This window comes from Eptatretus burgeri, chromosome 11, assembly GCF_056783735.1.
Source record: "Eptatretus burgeri isolate ZD-2024b chromosome 11, Ebu_testis_v1, whole genome shotgun sequence".
In the NCBI taxonomy this organism is placed as follows: Eukaryota; Metazoa; Chordata; class Myxini; order Myxiniformes; family Myxinidae; genus Eptatretus; species Eptatretus burgeri.
This window is the reverse complement of record NC_140971.1, coordinates 4,834,352-4,850,255: the sequence shown is the minus strand read 5'-3', so window position 1 is coordinate 4,850,255 and position 15,904 is coordinate 4,834,352. Positions and strand designations below refer to the sequence as shown.

Genomic DNA, 15,904 nt, shown 5'->3' with positions numbered 1-15,904 from the left:
CGTTTTGCATTTCCGCCAAAAAGTTCCATCTTGGTTTCGTCAGAAAAGAAAACTTTTTGCCATATGGCTTCAGAATCTCCGAAGTTTTTTTTGCATACGTCAAACAGGACTCAAGGTGGGCTTTTTAAGTAATGGCTTCCTTTTTGCAACACCACCATACGGGCTATACTTATGGAGTGCTTGGGATATTGTTGTCACATGCACAGTGACCAGTCTTTGCCGTAAAGGAATGTCGATCTTTCAAAGTGGCCATTGGCCTCTTGGTGGCCTCTCTGATCAGTCTCCGCCTTTCATGATCATCCAGTATGAAGGGACGGCCTGATCTAGGCAGGGTCTTGGTGTTACCATACACCTTCCATTTCTTAATGATTGTCTTGACTGTGCTCCAAGGGATGGATATTCAAGGCCACCGACATATTTTTATACCCATCTCCTGATCTGTCCCTTTCCACAATTTAATCCTGAGGTCTTTTGAAAGCTCTTTGGTTTCCATGGTTGAGTCTTTGCTGTGAAATGCACCACCCAGCAGAGGAAACCTACATGAAGAGCTGATTTTATCCTAAAATAATAAAAATCACTACAATTTAACACAGGTGGAAGACAAGTAACTTGGTGTGTGATTTTAAAGGTGATTTAATTTACCATTAATTTACCTCAGCTAATTTACCATTGCTATAAGGCGGTGAATAAGTACAATTGTACAAAATTTACAATTACACTCATCCACCCAAGATATTCTAGTTTTGTGTTTTTAATTAATTTTCTGAAATTTGTGGAACTTGTTTTTCACTTGGAAGTTGTGGGTTACGATGTATAAATAAAGGTGGGAAAAGTCTGATTTAATGTAATTTAATTCCAGGGTACAAAGCAAGAAAAGGTAAAAAAATTGAAAGGGGGTGTAGATTTCCTATTGGTACTGCATCCAGTTTGGGAATCCTGAGAAGTCAATTTTGCAGTGGATATGAACACACTACAATCAATTGCCCTTCACGTCAGTGTCCTCCCCTCATCCACCCCATCTGCTTCCCCCCTCTCGGTTTGCCTTGGTCCCCGCAGCCGCCCAAGCTTTCCCTCCTTCCCCCAGCCCCTCCCTGGCTTCCCGTCTCCCTCTCAATCTCTTCACGTCACCCCTCCCTACTCTTGCTCCTTTCCACATATCTGCACCCTGCCAGCAGGACCCCCTCCCCTGTCCCTAAATGTGTGGACCTCAAATATCCAAGGTCTTTGTTCCAACTTGACAGATCTTTCAATCCAGGCAATTGCTGATAAACCGGACATTATCTTTTTAACAGAATCCTTCTTTCCACAGGATGTCCTTTAGTCCTTTGTGTCTGTCTGGTTATTGTCTCCTCTGGTTTGATCGACCTGAACCCCCCCATCCTGGCAAGGAAGATGCACTTATACATAAATAACTCAATTTCTCAATGTCCGCGTACTGCTCTTAAACCTCTCTCTCGCTGGAATGTTCCCCCCTCTTTCACCTTGTGTGTTGTACTGTCCTAACAGTGATGACTCCATCTACATCTCACGCTCAATGTGGACAATCTTTTAACCACTTATCCCAACTTTCTCTTATTCATATGTGATGATTTAAATTGTCACCGTGCAACTTGACTGGGTGTTGGTACCTCTCTTACCAACCGTGGCACTTCAGAAAAGGACTTCTGTAACTCCATGGGACTGACTCGATCTGAAAACCTTCCAACAAGGATTTCTCCAAATGGCAAATCTTCCCCTCTGGATTATGACAGACTTCTCCAATAATGTCTCTTGCTCGTCCTGTGCTCCAATTGGTTATTCTGATCAATGTGCTTGTGAAGGTCAACATCTCTCACGCCATTCTCACAAAACAGCCTCAGCGCCGACGAGTCTTGGCAGTTCACTCAGGAAGATTGGTAGGGACTGGAAGCAGCCATCTCTCTTCAGGACTGGTCTCTCATATCTAATGCCCCTGATATTAACTCAGCCTGGGAATTCTTATTCACAGAAGAATTCACAGACACCTGCTCTCCGTTAAGCACAGATTCATCCCATCTTGTCTTCAGCTATCAGACCCATCCTCCCACCCATGCTTCACTGAATCCTGTGGTGAGACAGTTACCTTGAAACAACTTGCCTTTTCTTCTTGGAAAGCAAATCAGACCGAAAGAACCTCAGATAATTCCACAAAGTCCACAAAGTGTCACTCGCTCTCTGTATCCATTCTATCCACTCATACCCAACCGCTCATGGACTATGTGCCTTTTGCACCTGAGAAAGTGGAGAAGTTTCTGACAACCTTAAACTACGATTCTACAACTGGGCTGGATGGCATCAGCTCACATGCCCTAAAAACCTGGTCTGCTAATCTTGCACTTCCTATTTCTGCTCTTTCACCCTATAATTTGCCCCAAGTCATCTTCCATCGAAGTGGAAATCAGCCAACATCGCCGCATCACATAAAAAGGTGCAAAAATGGATCCCCTTAACTACAAACCTGTCAGCTTGCTTCCAATCAGCAAAGTCATGGAATCAATCATCACAGTTGACATAAAACCATTCCATTTCTCCAACGACATCATCTCAGATCAATTCGGTTTCAGACGAGGTCACTCCACCTTTGACATGCTACTTCTAATGTCCCAAAAATGGATGGAGGCCTTCAATGTTAGACGTGAGGTCAGGGCCGTTTCTCTGAAGATATCTCAGGCTTTTGATGCAGTCTAGCATCCTGCCTTGCTCTCAAAACTCTCTGCTTATGGCATCCAAGGCCAACTCCACACATGGTTTACTGACTACCTCCACTCTCATAGCGAATGTGTGGCCCTCAAAGTAATCCTTTGATCTCCTCTCCCTGTCAAGGCTGGAGTGGCCCGAGGCAGTTTTCTGGGCAACGTCATATTCCTAATCTTCATCAACAATCTCTCTTACTCTCTGGAAAATCCTCTTTCTCTATTTTTTGAGGACTCCACCCTCTGCCGTGACATGCCTCATCCTTCAGATAGGCAGGCTGCAGCCTCTTCCCACTCTCCATACCTTTGTCAAAATGATGGTCAAGCGCTTGGAATATGTCTTTCAATCCTGACAAATCTTACACACTCACTATCTCTCTGCAAAAGTACCTCAAGGCAAAGCCTCCAATCTACTTTCTTAACAATCCTCTTGAGGAAGTTTCGCCAATCAAACTCCTGGATCTCACAATCAGCCATGATCTTTCTTGGGCAAATCACATTTCAAGTTTGGCCTCCAAAGCCAGTCGTCGACTCGGCATCCTCCTTCGTGAAAAGTCCTTCTTTGGTACACCGATCCACCTACACGGCCTTCATCTGCATCTTTATGGGGGTACTGTTCTGCCTTCTTCTGCCTCCTTTCTGGTCTCTCTGACCTCTGCATGCTTTGCCCCCCCCCCCCCACCGAGGTTTTGACATGGCGCACACAGTTCTAGTGAATCTCCAAGAACCCAGAATCATTGCTCAACTCCACTCATTCATTCCTTCCTCTTTTTTCCCTTCTGTGGAACCAACTTCCACAGTCTCTTCAATCTCATTCTTCCCTCCAGGTCTCCAAGACAGCCGTTCACCACCATCTCAGATTGTCTCCAATCCAAAACCATAATGGTTTCGACCCCCGTTAAATCGCCTCCACCCCAAAATTTCTGATTTTTTCCTTCCTGAGAGCTTGCTTCTGTATCCATCTTGCCTACCCTCTGCATTCTCCTCCACCCCTCATCATCACCCGTATCCCTTATTGTCCTTCTCCGCCTAGTTTGACCCTTGGCCATGCCGTTGGTGTTTTCCCCTCCACTTTTTTGAGGTTGCTTTTGTTCTGTTGCGTCCTGATCCATTCTGTTACACCCTTCCACGAGCCTTGACTTTGTATAAATAAATAATAGTAAAATACGAGTCAAGCTTGGCTTCAGATAGCAAAGCAGATACATTGCGGTAAAAAAAAAGAGCAGAATAAAGACATCAAGAAATATGATGATCAAACATGAAAGATAGGTGAGGTTAAGTAAAGACTTCTCAAAGAGCAGAACCCATACACCAGGACCTATGACCTTTCCAACGAGCGAAAATTACCATTCTGCTCTCCAGTGACAGAATCCACAGCACTTCCACCACTCTCAGAGCCGGCGCTCCCCGCGTGCTCTGCAGGAGAAGTCCGCAATGTCGAGCCATCTGTTGCCAGTGTGCTTCCTTCATCATCTGAGGCTGGAGCTGCAGAGGCACGCGACAACCCCACGGCAGGAAATAGAACCACAGAAGTGTTACCAGATATAACTGGTGATAAGCACAAAGGAAAAACTTTACCTCATGTTGAGGCTTACACAAACAAGGAATTAAAGACGAATGAAAAATAAAAACAATCAGGACTCTTCACTGGGGGTAGGTTTTTAAACGTGTTCACAGAGATGAATGGAGGTTTGCACACCGGAGGCGGTTGTGTCAGAGAGGGTGCCAGCATCCAGGGAAGAGGAGCTCTGGCCTTGACCAGGCAACCCCAAGCTTTGCAGTCTTAAGGTGTTGCCTCCACCTCCTGCTGGGACAGCCAAGAGGTCTGAGCTACAGAGCTATAACATGCATGTCATTGGGTTAAGTGTGGAGAAGGATAATGTGCAACTTTTTCAGGATTTGGGGATTTCAGAGAAGCTATGGACCTGTTGCTTGGAAAAGACTTCAGGCTAACCTTGTTGGTCCTGCTGAAGACTCAAAGCAATAGCAAGCTCCACCATAGTCTCATCATCCGCATCAGGTGGAATGTCCAGACTCGGAGGAAATCCTTCTGCTCCAGCAAGTAAGGCTTCCAACGGAGATGCGCCAACTGCACTTCCACCTTCTGATGACTCCAGAACCATTGCCTCTGACTGCAGAAGGGCAAAAATGTGGAAACAAGGTGAGGGAACATTTTCAAACTATTAATGCTCTTTTTACAATGGAAGGGAAAGGGCGATGTTCAAGATCCGGAAAAAGTACAGAAGCATGATGCCCGCAAGTGATGTCATGGAAGGTACTGGAGAGGATTCTGGACAGGAGGATAAGGTAGAGTTTGCATTTAGAGATCGGCAAAGAGCAACTGGGGTTTAGAAAGGGTAGGGGGACGAAAGATGAGATGTTCATGCTGAGAAAGCTTGTCGAGAAGAGGTTGGAGGTGATCAGGTGAAATGGCATTGGGATTTGTGGACCCGGAGAAAGCCGACAACATTGTCCCGAGAGATGGTGAAGGCGACACCGAGATGGATTGGAGTGCCGGAAACAGAAGTTAGGTTGGTGGAAGGGATGTACGAGGGAACGAAGGGAAGAATTTTGGTTGGTCCTTGGATGTCAGAGTTCTTCATTGTGAACATCAGTTTGAGGCAGGGAAGCTCTCTCAGCCCACTCATGTTGATCATGGTGATGGAGTTGGTAAGCAGGAGGGTAAACAGGAAAGGTATTCTGAGGAGCATGTTGTATGCGTGCGGTCTGGCAAGTACTGGGGGAGTGGAAGAAGGCATTTGGGAAGCATAGGCTGAAGATGAGCATGGAGAAGACTGAGATGATGTAGGTTGGGCAGCAGAGAAAATAAATGAATATCAGGTTAGAGAGGAAGGAGATCAGACACGGAAATAGGAGTATCTGGTGGGAGCAGTGACTGGGGATGGTAAGTCGGAGGCACAGGGAGATGCGGAGGAGGATTTAAGGTGGGTGCAAATGTGTGGACAAGGGTGGAGGGAGTGATGGCAAACAGAAAGATATCAAGGAAATTGAAAGGGAAAGTTTTGGTGTCTTGGGTGATTGCTGGCCAACATTTATGGTCTCAAAACAGTGGCACTGGCAGAGACACAACAACAGAAGTTGTGCAGATCTGCAAGAACTGGGTCAGGAGGATTTTGGGAATGAAGAGGGTGGATAGGAGGAGGATGGATGAACTGAAGGAGAGATTGGTGTGCAAATGAGTTTGACGGGGAGATTGATAAAAAAAAAAGCCGGCTGAAGTGGGCTGGACACTTGGTGCAGATGGAAGGAGAGAGAATGGCAAACAGAGTGGATAGGAAGAGGGAGCAAGGTAGGAGAAAAAGAAGTCGACCATGGTTGTGATTGGAAGATTGTGTGATGAGGGATATCAATGAGGTGGGGGTGGTTAGAGAGTGGAGAGAGTTGGCTGAGGACAGGGGGAAGTGGAGGGTATCATGGTCAAGACAAGGCAGAAGCTTGGTACCATTTGACCTCACCCCTTATAAAGAGAGGAGGAGGAGGAGAGCGAGAAACTCTTCCATGTGCCCTCAGATGTACAGAATGACAACAAAGGGCTAAACAGTAAATGGTATATCTAAACATAGTCGGTTTTTATTTCCATCACATTAGAAATGACTGTGTGATCCGTCAAAACTTTAGGACTGTGTCACCAACAGCTCTTACTCTCACAAATTTGACATGAGCAGCGAGTTTTCCGCTCATCTGGGATATTTTTCATTGACACTCCAGTTCAGTCCAGTTTATTTCCACTCTTGAATCAATCAAACAGAGAATACAAGAAACGCACATCATATTGTGAGAACAGTGCAGGAATCTGAAGAAAAGCATGGCTTGTAAAATTTCAAGTTGTGATAACGATAGATTGCGATTTATTTCTTTCTTCGTATGTAGCCTGTGGCTGCTTGGCTGCATCGTTTTCTGAGTGCCCGGATGTGCCGCTGATGCAATGCCCCATTACCAGTGAGTTACTCATTTTGCCGACCTCGGAAGCATGACAGGCTGAGTCAACCCAACTGGTGTTAATTCAATGGCTGGACAGGGACTTGAACTCAAGACCCTAAGATATTAAACGAGCCACCTTAACCATGAAGCCAATACCAAGCCCAAGATTGTGATTAAAAATATGAATGGAGAGAGAAATAATGAAATATTGTCAAATAAGATATCTATAATGAGAATAATGAAGGAGTGCATAACTAGAAGGGAAACAAAGAAAATAAGGCAAATTAAATGGGGGGGGGGGGGGATTAGAGTGCAAGTGCAGGAGAAGGAATCAGATGGTTTGGAATACTTTATCAGTGACTGGCAGTGAACACGTCGCTTCAAGTATGGATCCTGATCACACCGTCGATGCTTTATCAAAAGTTGCAGTTCGTCACCATAGATCAACACAAAAACCTGGACAAGAATCAGGAATAAGTCACATGTCTGTTGCACGTATTCCAAAGAGAAACAAACCACCCTTACAGAGTCCAATGCGTGCAAGCGCTTCATGGGGATGATTGTGACAGATGTGAAGAGTTCTGTGACTGCATAACACAACAGGAATTAGTGCAATCTTCAATTTATTACGATATGTTCAGTGATCAGGCTGTTTTCTATCTCGGTGGAATGGTAAACAGTCATAACTGCCGTTACTGGGCAGATGAGAACCCCCAATGGATGGAAGAGACCCATGTTCAGAATGATCCAAGGGTAATGGTCTGGTGTGGCATCCATGGAACAACCTTACTCGGACCACACGTTTTTGAAGCAACTAACTGGAGAAACATATGAAGCAATGTTGAATGAAGTCTTGCAGCCTTATTTAGACGAGCTTGCAACATAATGACGTTTCTGGTTTCAGCAGGATGGGGCACCTCCACATTTTGCCTTGGTAACTGGGCACCAGGTTAGATGCCATCCAATGGAGATCAGGGGAGTGCTCGTCACACTCCACATGTTTTGATTTGCCCGCAGATCAGATCACGTGCCTTCTGGTTGAATGGTTTGTGTTAGGGGGGCAATCATCTGGGTGGCAGATGGACGGTTGTTCTGTACTGATTATGCGGTTTTACTGTGTGAGACAATCTGTGGCGATGCTCACCATAACAATCAGGAGGTACACCTGATATTATATATATATATATATATATATATATATATATATATATATATATATATATATATATATATATATATATATATGCAAAAATAATAAATAGAAGTGTTAGGATCATACCACAAGTTCAAAATCTGCTTCGTTTTGTTCCTGACTTCCATGCCGGCCACCTGGACGCCTTGCTGCTCTTCTCCTTCCAACTCCATGGGCCACTTTCTCCTCGGTTTCCTCATCATCCTCATCATCATCCTTATCACCTAGACACGGCGGAAGAGGGGAGAGGGAGGAAGGATCACAGCTAGTAGGATGGCCTAAGGCGCAGCAAATCAACCATGGAGTAGGATGGAGGTGGAAAAATAAGGACCAGTACCGGTTGGAGTGTTGCTTCTAGGTGGAGATGGAAGCGTCACATGACGCCGCTTGTTGCGAGGACGAAGGACGCGGACAAGGGCTTGTTTGCAAGCAAAGCTCACCGCTGGATCCTGGATCCACATAAATGACAACCGGCTCAAAATGATCCAACGTGCCCTTCAATCAACCTCATAATATGATGATGTCAAGTTGTTGATAAATAAATATAAAACAAGGGAACGCCGCAGATGGTAGATGAACTCGGAAGATTTGAGAGAAAATAAACGAATTAGTTACCGGGCAGAGCAGCAATCGGACATAGTGACGGGCTGCGGAAGGGATGAAGTCCAACTCGCAGGATGTAAAACCGTGAACGATGTCAACGAGCGCGTTCACCGTTCCCTCTATGTGTGTTAAACCTGCATTGACAAACACAGATTCGGGGCATGTGTGGACCATGTTATCAGCAAGGAAACCACGAGCCGGTTATTCTGGAGACTTGTTCAGGCCGCCACACCAGAGGATCACAAGATCATATTGTTTGATAAAAAAATAAACCAAGAGCGAAGTCGATGGCATGCCATACGGGTTTGAACATTACTTGAAGAACTATGTGATGCACATTAGCACAAGGTGGTTGCGTTGATGCGTGAAAACAACAAACAAGAGGAAGTGACACAAAAAGACCACAAATAGGGCGATGAACAAAGTTGGAGATGTGTACTTCTTATAGATGACTCCAAACTTTGAACTTTTTGGCAAAAATCAACGAGAATGCAATTCATGGCAGAGAGGAGAACGTTATCAGGCAATGTTCAACATCGACAGTGAAGCATTGAGGATCACTACAAATTTGGTGCTGCATCTCAAAGGACAGCATCGGTGATGTACACAAAAATGACGGTACCCTCACCGCTGGCAAGTGCACACCGATTCCAATCAATCATGCCGTTTCTTCAGGAACACAAATCATTAGATGGGATTTATATTCCAGAAAAAATAACGATAACAAGCATCCAGCAGATGCGGTTAAATGACACCTGGATGGTTAAGATGTCAAAGAAACATTCACAAACATGACTTTGCCTGCACAGTGTCCAGGTATGGATACGATTGAGGACATGTGGGCTTATAAAGCAATCTGGAAGGTCAAGTAGTGATTGAGCAACTTATGGGGATACCTGGAATACAACTGTACATCTATAAACTGTACGCAGGTAACATCAAAGCAAGGTATGATGCTCTGTGGTAAACAAATGTCTCAAATACAAATTACTTAAAAGTTATTTACTTTGACACCTATTACGCTGATAATCTTCAATCTCATTCTTCCCTCCAGATCTTGAAGACACCTGTTCACCACCATCTCGTATCGTCCCCAATCCAAAAACCACGATCTTTTCTACCCTCGTTAACCATCGACCTCTCACCCCAATCCCTCCTCCTTCCAAATTTTCAGTTTTGGCTTCTGTATCCACCTTATCCAACCCATGTATCCCATCCTGCCTCCCATTCCTCCACACACCCATTGTTTGGCTGTTTCCCTCTCTCTTAGCCTTCAACTCTGCTGTTGGTGTTTCCCCTTTCTCTCTGCTGTTCCTTTTGTCCTGTTGTGTCCTGATCCATTCAGTGTACTCGTACTAGCTCTTCCACAAGCCGAGACAAAGTATACCAAAATAAAATAAAAAAACGTTCATCACCTAATTATAACAACATATTGCGAATTCCTCATGTGCATTGCTGGAGTTTTCAAAATTATGTACAATAATGTTTATCGAAAGGTCTATGAACCAAGTTGATGCGTTCACTTATCACTTCAATCACAGAGTTTATACACATAAGCACAAGTACCCTTTATCAATGAAAAATGTGGAAACAAATTCACCAAAGTCAAAATCAATAAAAAGTGTAAATACTACAACTCAATTGAAGCAACCATTAAAATAGAAACGACGATGAGAAGACTGAAGCATGACCTGGCAGGCAGGCTGGGGCGAGGAACGCGTTCTGAGGCTTGGCGGCATGCAAGTGCCAAAAGCTCTCCATCAGCTGGGCCACCAGGCCACTCTCATGCTCCGACCAGGGTCTCACGAGCCCTTCCTGGCCGCACTCGCTCGCCTCCATTTCATCTCCCGGTTTGTTTGGGCCGAAGCGGATCTTCTCGAATGCTTCTGCCTCCATGCTAGTTCTGGCTGTTCCATCTTTATCTCCCTCGGTCTCGTTTTCTGTGCTTTTTGAGACTGAGAATGATTGGTAAGGGAGAGACCAAGGGAAGGCAGAATTGAAGATGAACATTGAGATACAATGGTGAACTTTCACATTTATTGATAAAATGCACAGACGACTCATGGTTGACACAGAGAACAAGCAACAGCAAAGATGAGAAAGCAGAGGACTTCAACATATTGAGACTGGACAGTGGGAAATGTGCTCGAAAGCCATTACAGCCACTCGATATACCTTTAGACAGGTGTATGTTTTTGGCAAAAAGATAAGAATTTCAAAATATCTTCCAAACTACAAATCATGATTTATACCCAGAGTAATGGTCACAGTTTTAGGATCAGTTTCAAGAAGATGAGACAAACAAACAATGAAATGGCGACATACTTTGCTGCTCTGGTTCGGCAAAGCGCAGCAGATTGGCAGGACGTGAGACCGCGATTCCTCGCACTGCAACCACTAAACGATGAAAGGTCTCAGGGTCTGGTGATTGCCCTGCAGACTGGGCTAGCTCCAGCGTCAGTATAACATTACGTAGTTGTGCCCTGTCCTGTACGAGTGTGAACAAAAGAAGGAAGGAAGAGCACAAATGACCATGATACTGGAACAAAGGGCCACGAGGTTGTCGTGATGAGCAAAGGTTTGCCACGAGCACGTATTGCATCTCGACCCCCTCAGTACACAACACGTATCCATTGCTGTAACGCCACCGCTATTCAAATCACTGGAGCTGCCTGAGATCACGACCATACCCAGCAAAATGCACAGAATACTGGTGATGAGCTTCTGGGTCAGCTTAACATTTAATGCCATTCATTATCTACACAACTTAGGCGTCATCTTTATGATGTCCTTTTGACAATTCTGTACACAAGTTAATGTTGTGGAAAAGCTCCAAAGGAAGCAGTGATAGTGAGCATTTGAGATTGCTAGTGCAATACCTTGTGGTTGTGGTAGGCTGTGCGGCTGGTGTACAAACAGGCTAACAGTGCCTTGGTGTGCAGCTGCACGCTGCTCGGTGAAGGTAGGAACAGTAGCAATGTCGTCAATTCCAGGGCACCGGCCTTGCTCTTCTCCTTGAGTAAAGACAATTGGTTAAGTTGATTTGCCCTCATTCCAATCACCTCCCAACCCTTTTCAACTTCACCACCCTTGTGTTTCTTTTCTTCTTCTGCAAATCCCCACGGTGTATGCAAAAAAAATCTGGCTCCAAACTTATCACAAATATGTTCGATGGCATTGACACCGTGCCACACCAGGTATAAATAATACAACATCAAAAACAGGAGGAAAAGCTGTGACGTGACTTCACCCTCTCATTCGCTCAAGCTCACCTGCCATCTGCTTGGAACTAGGCAAACATTACCGCTTTGCATAAAAAAGGTGCAAAAACTGATCCCTGCAATGACAAAACCAATCAGCCTTCTCCCAATTTTATTACCGCTTTTAGGCGAGGTCATGGAATCCATCATTGCTTCTGACATCAAATCCTTCCTCTTCTCCAATGGCCTGATTTCCGATCGTCAATTTGGATTTAGACCAAGTCACTCCGCCCTGGATATGCTGCTTCTGCTTTTCCAACAGTGGATGGAGATGCTCAATGCCCGACATGAAATCAGAGCATTCTCAGGAGACATATCACGAGCTATCAAGATGGTGTGGCACCCAGCCCTGCTCACCAAACTATCTTCTTATGGTATCCAAGGCAATGTCCACTCATGGCTCATGGACTTCCTCTGCTGTCGCAGTCAACGTGTGGCTCTTAATGGAATTCTCTTATCTCCTCTTCCCATCCAGGCAGGAGTTCCTCAAGGCAGTGTTCTGGGCCCTGTGCTTTTTCTGGTTTTCATCAATGATCTCTCCAATTCTCTGAAAAATCCTCGATCGCTTTGTTGATGACTATGCTCTGCCGTACCATCTCTCATCCCTCTGATCAACAGGCAGCAACCTGTTCACTCTTTTCAGATCTGGATAAAATCACAAGCTAGTCAAACACTTGAAAAATGTCTTTCCATCCTGACAAATCTCACACCGGAGTGCTCAGTTCCTCAATACTGACCACCGGCTTGTTGTTGCAACTCTAAAGCTGCACCTTAAATCCTGGAGAATGGTACCATCCCAGCCTAGGCTGGATGTTGGCAAGCTCAAGGATGAGAGGGTAGCTGAGGAGTTTGCGAACAGGCTGAGTGGACATTTGGGGTGTCTGGGTGCTTTGAGGGGTCCTGAAGAGTTATGGATTACCTTCAAGACCACCGTCCTTGATGTTGCCGGTGGATGTCTTGGAACTCACCGCAGGGCAAAGAAGAATTTTGTCTCTCAAAGGACACTGGATACCATTGACCAGAGTCGCAGGGCCAGGCTGAATGGCAGAGCTGAGCTGTTCAGGGAGCTGAGGCGTAAAACTGTACGTGCACCAAGGGTGGACAAGGAGGCCTATGTGCGAGGAATCTGTGAGGGGGTAGAGCATCACCTGTGGACAGGTGATTCTCGTCGCGCGTACAGGGGAATTCGCGCATTGCGTTCATCCAAGCCCATCCCTCGGAGCACTGCAGTTAGAGCAGAGAGTGGTAGGCTCTTAACAGAAGAGTTTGAAGTGAAGGCCCGCTGGGCCGGTTACTTTGAGCGGTTGTACCAGGCTGATCCACCAGCTGTCGAGTTGGACGTCAATGGTGTTACAATCCCTGTTGCTGACCCTCCAATCAATTGTGGTCCACCTTCACTTGTGGAAACACGGGCTGCGGTGAACCAGTTGAAATGGGGCAAAGCTCCAGGGATCTGTGGCATCCATGCTGAACTTCTCAAGGCTGGTGGAAATGCTGCACTCGTGTCGTTGCATGCAGTTTTGTGCTCTGCCTGGAACACAGGCATCATCCCAACTGATTGGAAGAGGGGCCTTGTTGTCCCTCTCTGGAAAGGGAAGGGTGATCGCCAAGACTGCAACAACTACCGAGGGGTGACGGTGCTCTCAGTGCCGGGCAAGGTCTTTGCTCGGATAATTCTTGATAGGGTTCGCCACCATCTGCTTGAGCACCAGCGTCCAGAGTAGTCAGGCTTTACACCAAAGAGGTCAACGATTGACCGTATCCTTGCTCTTCGTGTCCTCACCGAACGCAGACGAGAGTTTCGGCAGGGGCTGCTTTGCAGCCTATGTTGATCTCTATAAAGCATTCGATTCAGTGAATCGGGATGCCCTCTGGAGGATTCTTGGTCTTTGTGGGGTGCCACCAAAACTGATCGATCTGATGTCTGAACTCTACTCTGGTACTGAGAGTGCTGTGAAGTGTGGTGGTACCATCTCTGACTTATTTCCAGTTGTTACTGGAGTTCGTCAGGGGTGTGTCCTGGCCCCCACACTTTTCAGCACTTGTATGGACTGGATTTTAGGGAGGATGTCGGAAAGATCAAGCTGCGGTGCATCGTTTGGGAATGTCAAGATCTCGGACCTTGATTTCGCAGATGATGCAGTCATCTTTGCGGAGACTTTAGACATCCTCTTGGGGGCCCTCAAGGTGCTGAATGAGGAGATGGAGCCGCTGGGATTACGGGTTTCTTGGGTCAAAACTAAGATCCAGGCTTTCAATGACATCTTGGATGCTGCTGTCCTGTCTGTGTCTATTTGTGGTGAGGATGTTGAGGTCGTGGAGAGATTCACTTACCTTGGCAGTGATATTCATGTCTCTGCTGGCTGTGAGTCAGAGGTCAACAGACATCTGGGTCAGGCCTGCGGAGTCATGGATTCATTGGATCATGGGGTGTGGCGCTGCCGGTACCTGTGCGGGAGGACGAAAGTCCGAGTCTTCAGGTCCTTGGTGCTTCCAGTCTTGCTCTATGGATGCGAGACTTGGACTCTGACCAAGGATCTGAGACGGAGACTTAATTCCTTTTGTACCAGGTCTCTTCGGAGAATCCTTGGCTATCGCTGGTCAGATTTTGCGTCCAACGAGCGGTTGCTGAGAGAGACTCGGATGAGATTTGTTACCTGCATAGTCCGTGAGCGTCAGTTGCGGCTGTATGGACATGTGGCTCGTTTTCCTGACGCTGATCCCACTCACCAGATTCTCTCAGTGAGGGAGTCTCGTGAGTGGAGGAGGCTGATGGGCCGACCACGTGCCTCGTGGTTGCAGCAGGTTGACCAGCATCTCAAGGAGATGGGGATGGGCCTGGAATCTGCCTGGGGGAAGGCCAAACGGAGGCCCCTGGAGTACCGGTGGAGAGTGGACGCAGCGACGCGCTGTTCTGGCACATGCTCCCATACCTGACCTGACCACCACGTCTCTCTGAAAGGACAATCTGGAAACCCCTCCATCTACTTTCTCAACAATCCCCTTGAAAAAGTTCTTTCATTCAAGCTTTTAGGTCTCACGGTCTGCCACGATCTTTCCTGGGAAAGCCACATCTCCAAGCTGGCCACCAAAGCTAGTCGCCGACTGGGCATCTTACATCGTGCAAAGTCCTTCTTCGGCACTCCTGAGCTTCTAACCATTTGCAAAGCTTTCATCCGCAGTCTGATGGGAGTACTGCTCCCCCTCTGGGGTGGTGCTCCTGCCTCACACCTCTTGACTTCAGGCTGTGGAAATCAAGGCTTTTAGGATCATTGTTATCTCCGGCAATGAAGCCGAGTCTTTGGGTCTCTCACTCTCTCACCACAGGCAGTTCGGTGGTCTTTCTGTCTTCCACAGTCTCCTCTCCGGCCTTGCCCCCCCTGCTCTGTCGGTGATCTGTCCTCCCAAAATTTCCTCAGGCACACAACGTCCACTCAAAACCTACAAAAAAAATAAAACTACCAAAATCAATCATCACTGCTCACCTTCACTCTTTCATTCCTCATTTTTCCTGCCTCTGGAACAAACTCCCACACTCTCTTCAATCCCACTCCTCCCTCCAGGTCTTCAAAACAGCAGTTCACCACCATCTCTTATCTTCCCCCAACCAAAACAACGATATTTTCGACACCCATTAATCCACCCCAATCCCACCTTCTTCAAATTCCCTGCTTTCCTTCCTGAAAGTCCCTGCAGTACCATCTTGTTTACCCCGTGTACCACGTCCCATCCCTCTCCCTTCCACAGATCTATTGTCTCCGTTCCCCACCCCTCTTGTCTCCTGTATTGGTGTATGTCTGTGTATTAGCTTGGAACTGGGCTCTTATGGGCTCTTACATGAGCCTCCACATGTTATACAAAAAATATTTTAAAAAACATGATAACCCGAACGTGGTGCTACCGGGTATACCAACCCGTCTCTGACACTTGGTGGAAGCACGAGAGTGCTTCAGCTTGACAAAAAAAACTATAACAATAATAATTATAATCTTAAGGAAAATGCTGGAAAAAGGGAAAATTTTCACAGCTGTCACCGACGCTAGGACGTGAGTAATGGATATGAACTTTGTGAAATTAACAAGTTATTCATATTAATTTGGGGTTATCGAAGGGATGTGCATGAGACAGGTGGATTTCTCACCCCTTTCACTGTGTTATTGGAGGCATCATTCGATGGGAAACTTTTGGTTACGTGA

General features: G+C 46.2%; 1 protein-coding gene across 1 annotated transcript in view; it reads right to left on the bottom strand.

The window, feature by feature from the left end:
- UBR4 (ubiquitin protein ligase E3 component n-recognin 4) overlaps positions 1-15,904 on the bottom strand; it is a 155,349-nt gene that overhangs the window by 49,715 nt on the left and 89,730 nt on the right. Inside the window, exons 53-61 of the mRNA XM_085844959.1 lie at positions 11,328-11,462; positions 10,774-10,936; positions 10,140-10,403; positions 8,461-8,582; positions 8,183-8,294; positions 7,933-8,069; positions 4,666-4,843; positions 4,411-4,515; positions 4,059-4,196 (exon numbers count right to left, since the gene is read on the bottom strand). Coding sequence (XP_085701085.1) covers positions 4,059-4,196; positions 4,411-4,515; positions 4,666-4,843; positions 7,933-8,069; positions 8,183-8,294; positions 8,461-8,582; positions 10,140-10,403; positions 10,774-10,936; positions 11,328-11,462 — 1,354 coding nt within the window. The remainder of the gene's footprint in view (positions 1-4,058; positions 4,197-4,410; positions 4,516-4,665; positions 4,844-7,932; positions 8,070-8,182; positions 8,295-8,460; positions 8,583-10,139; positions 10,404-10,773; positions 10,937-11,327; positions 11,463-15,904) is intronic.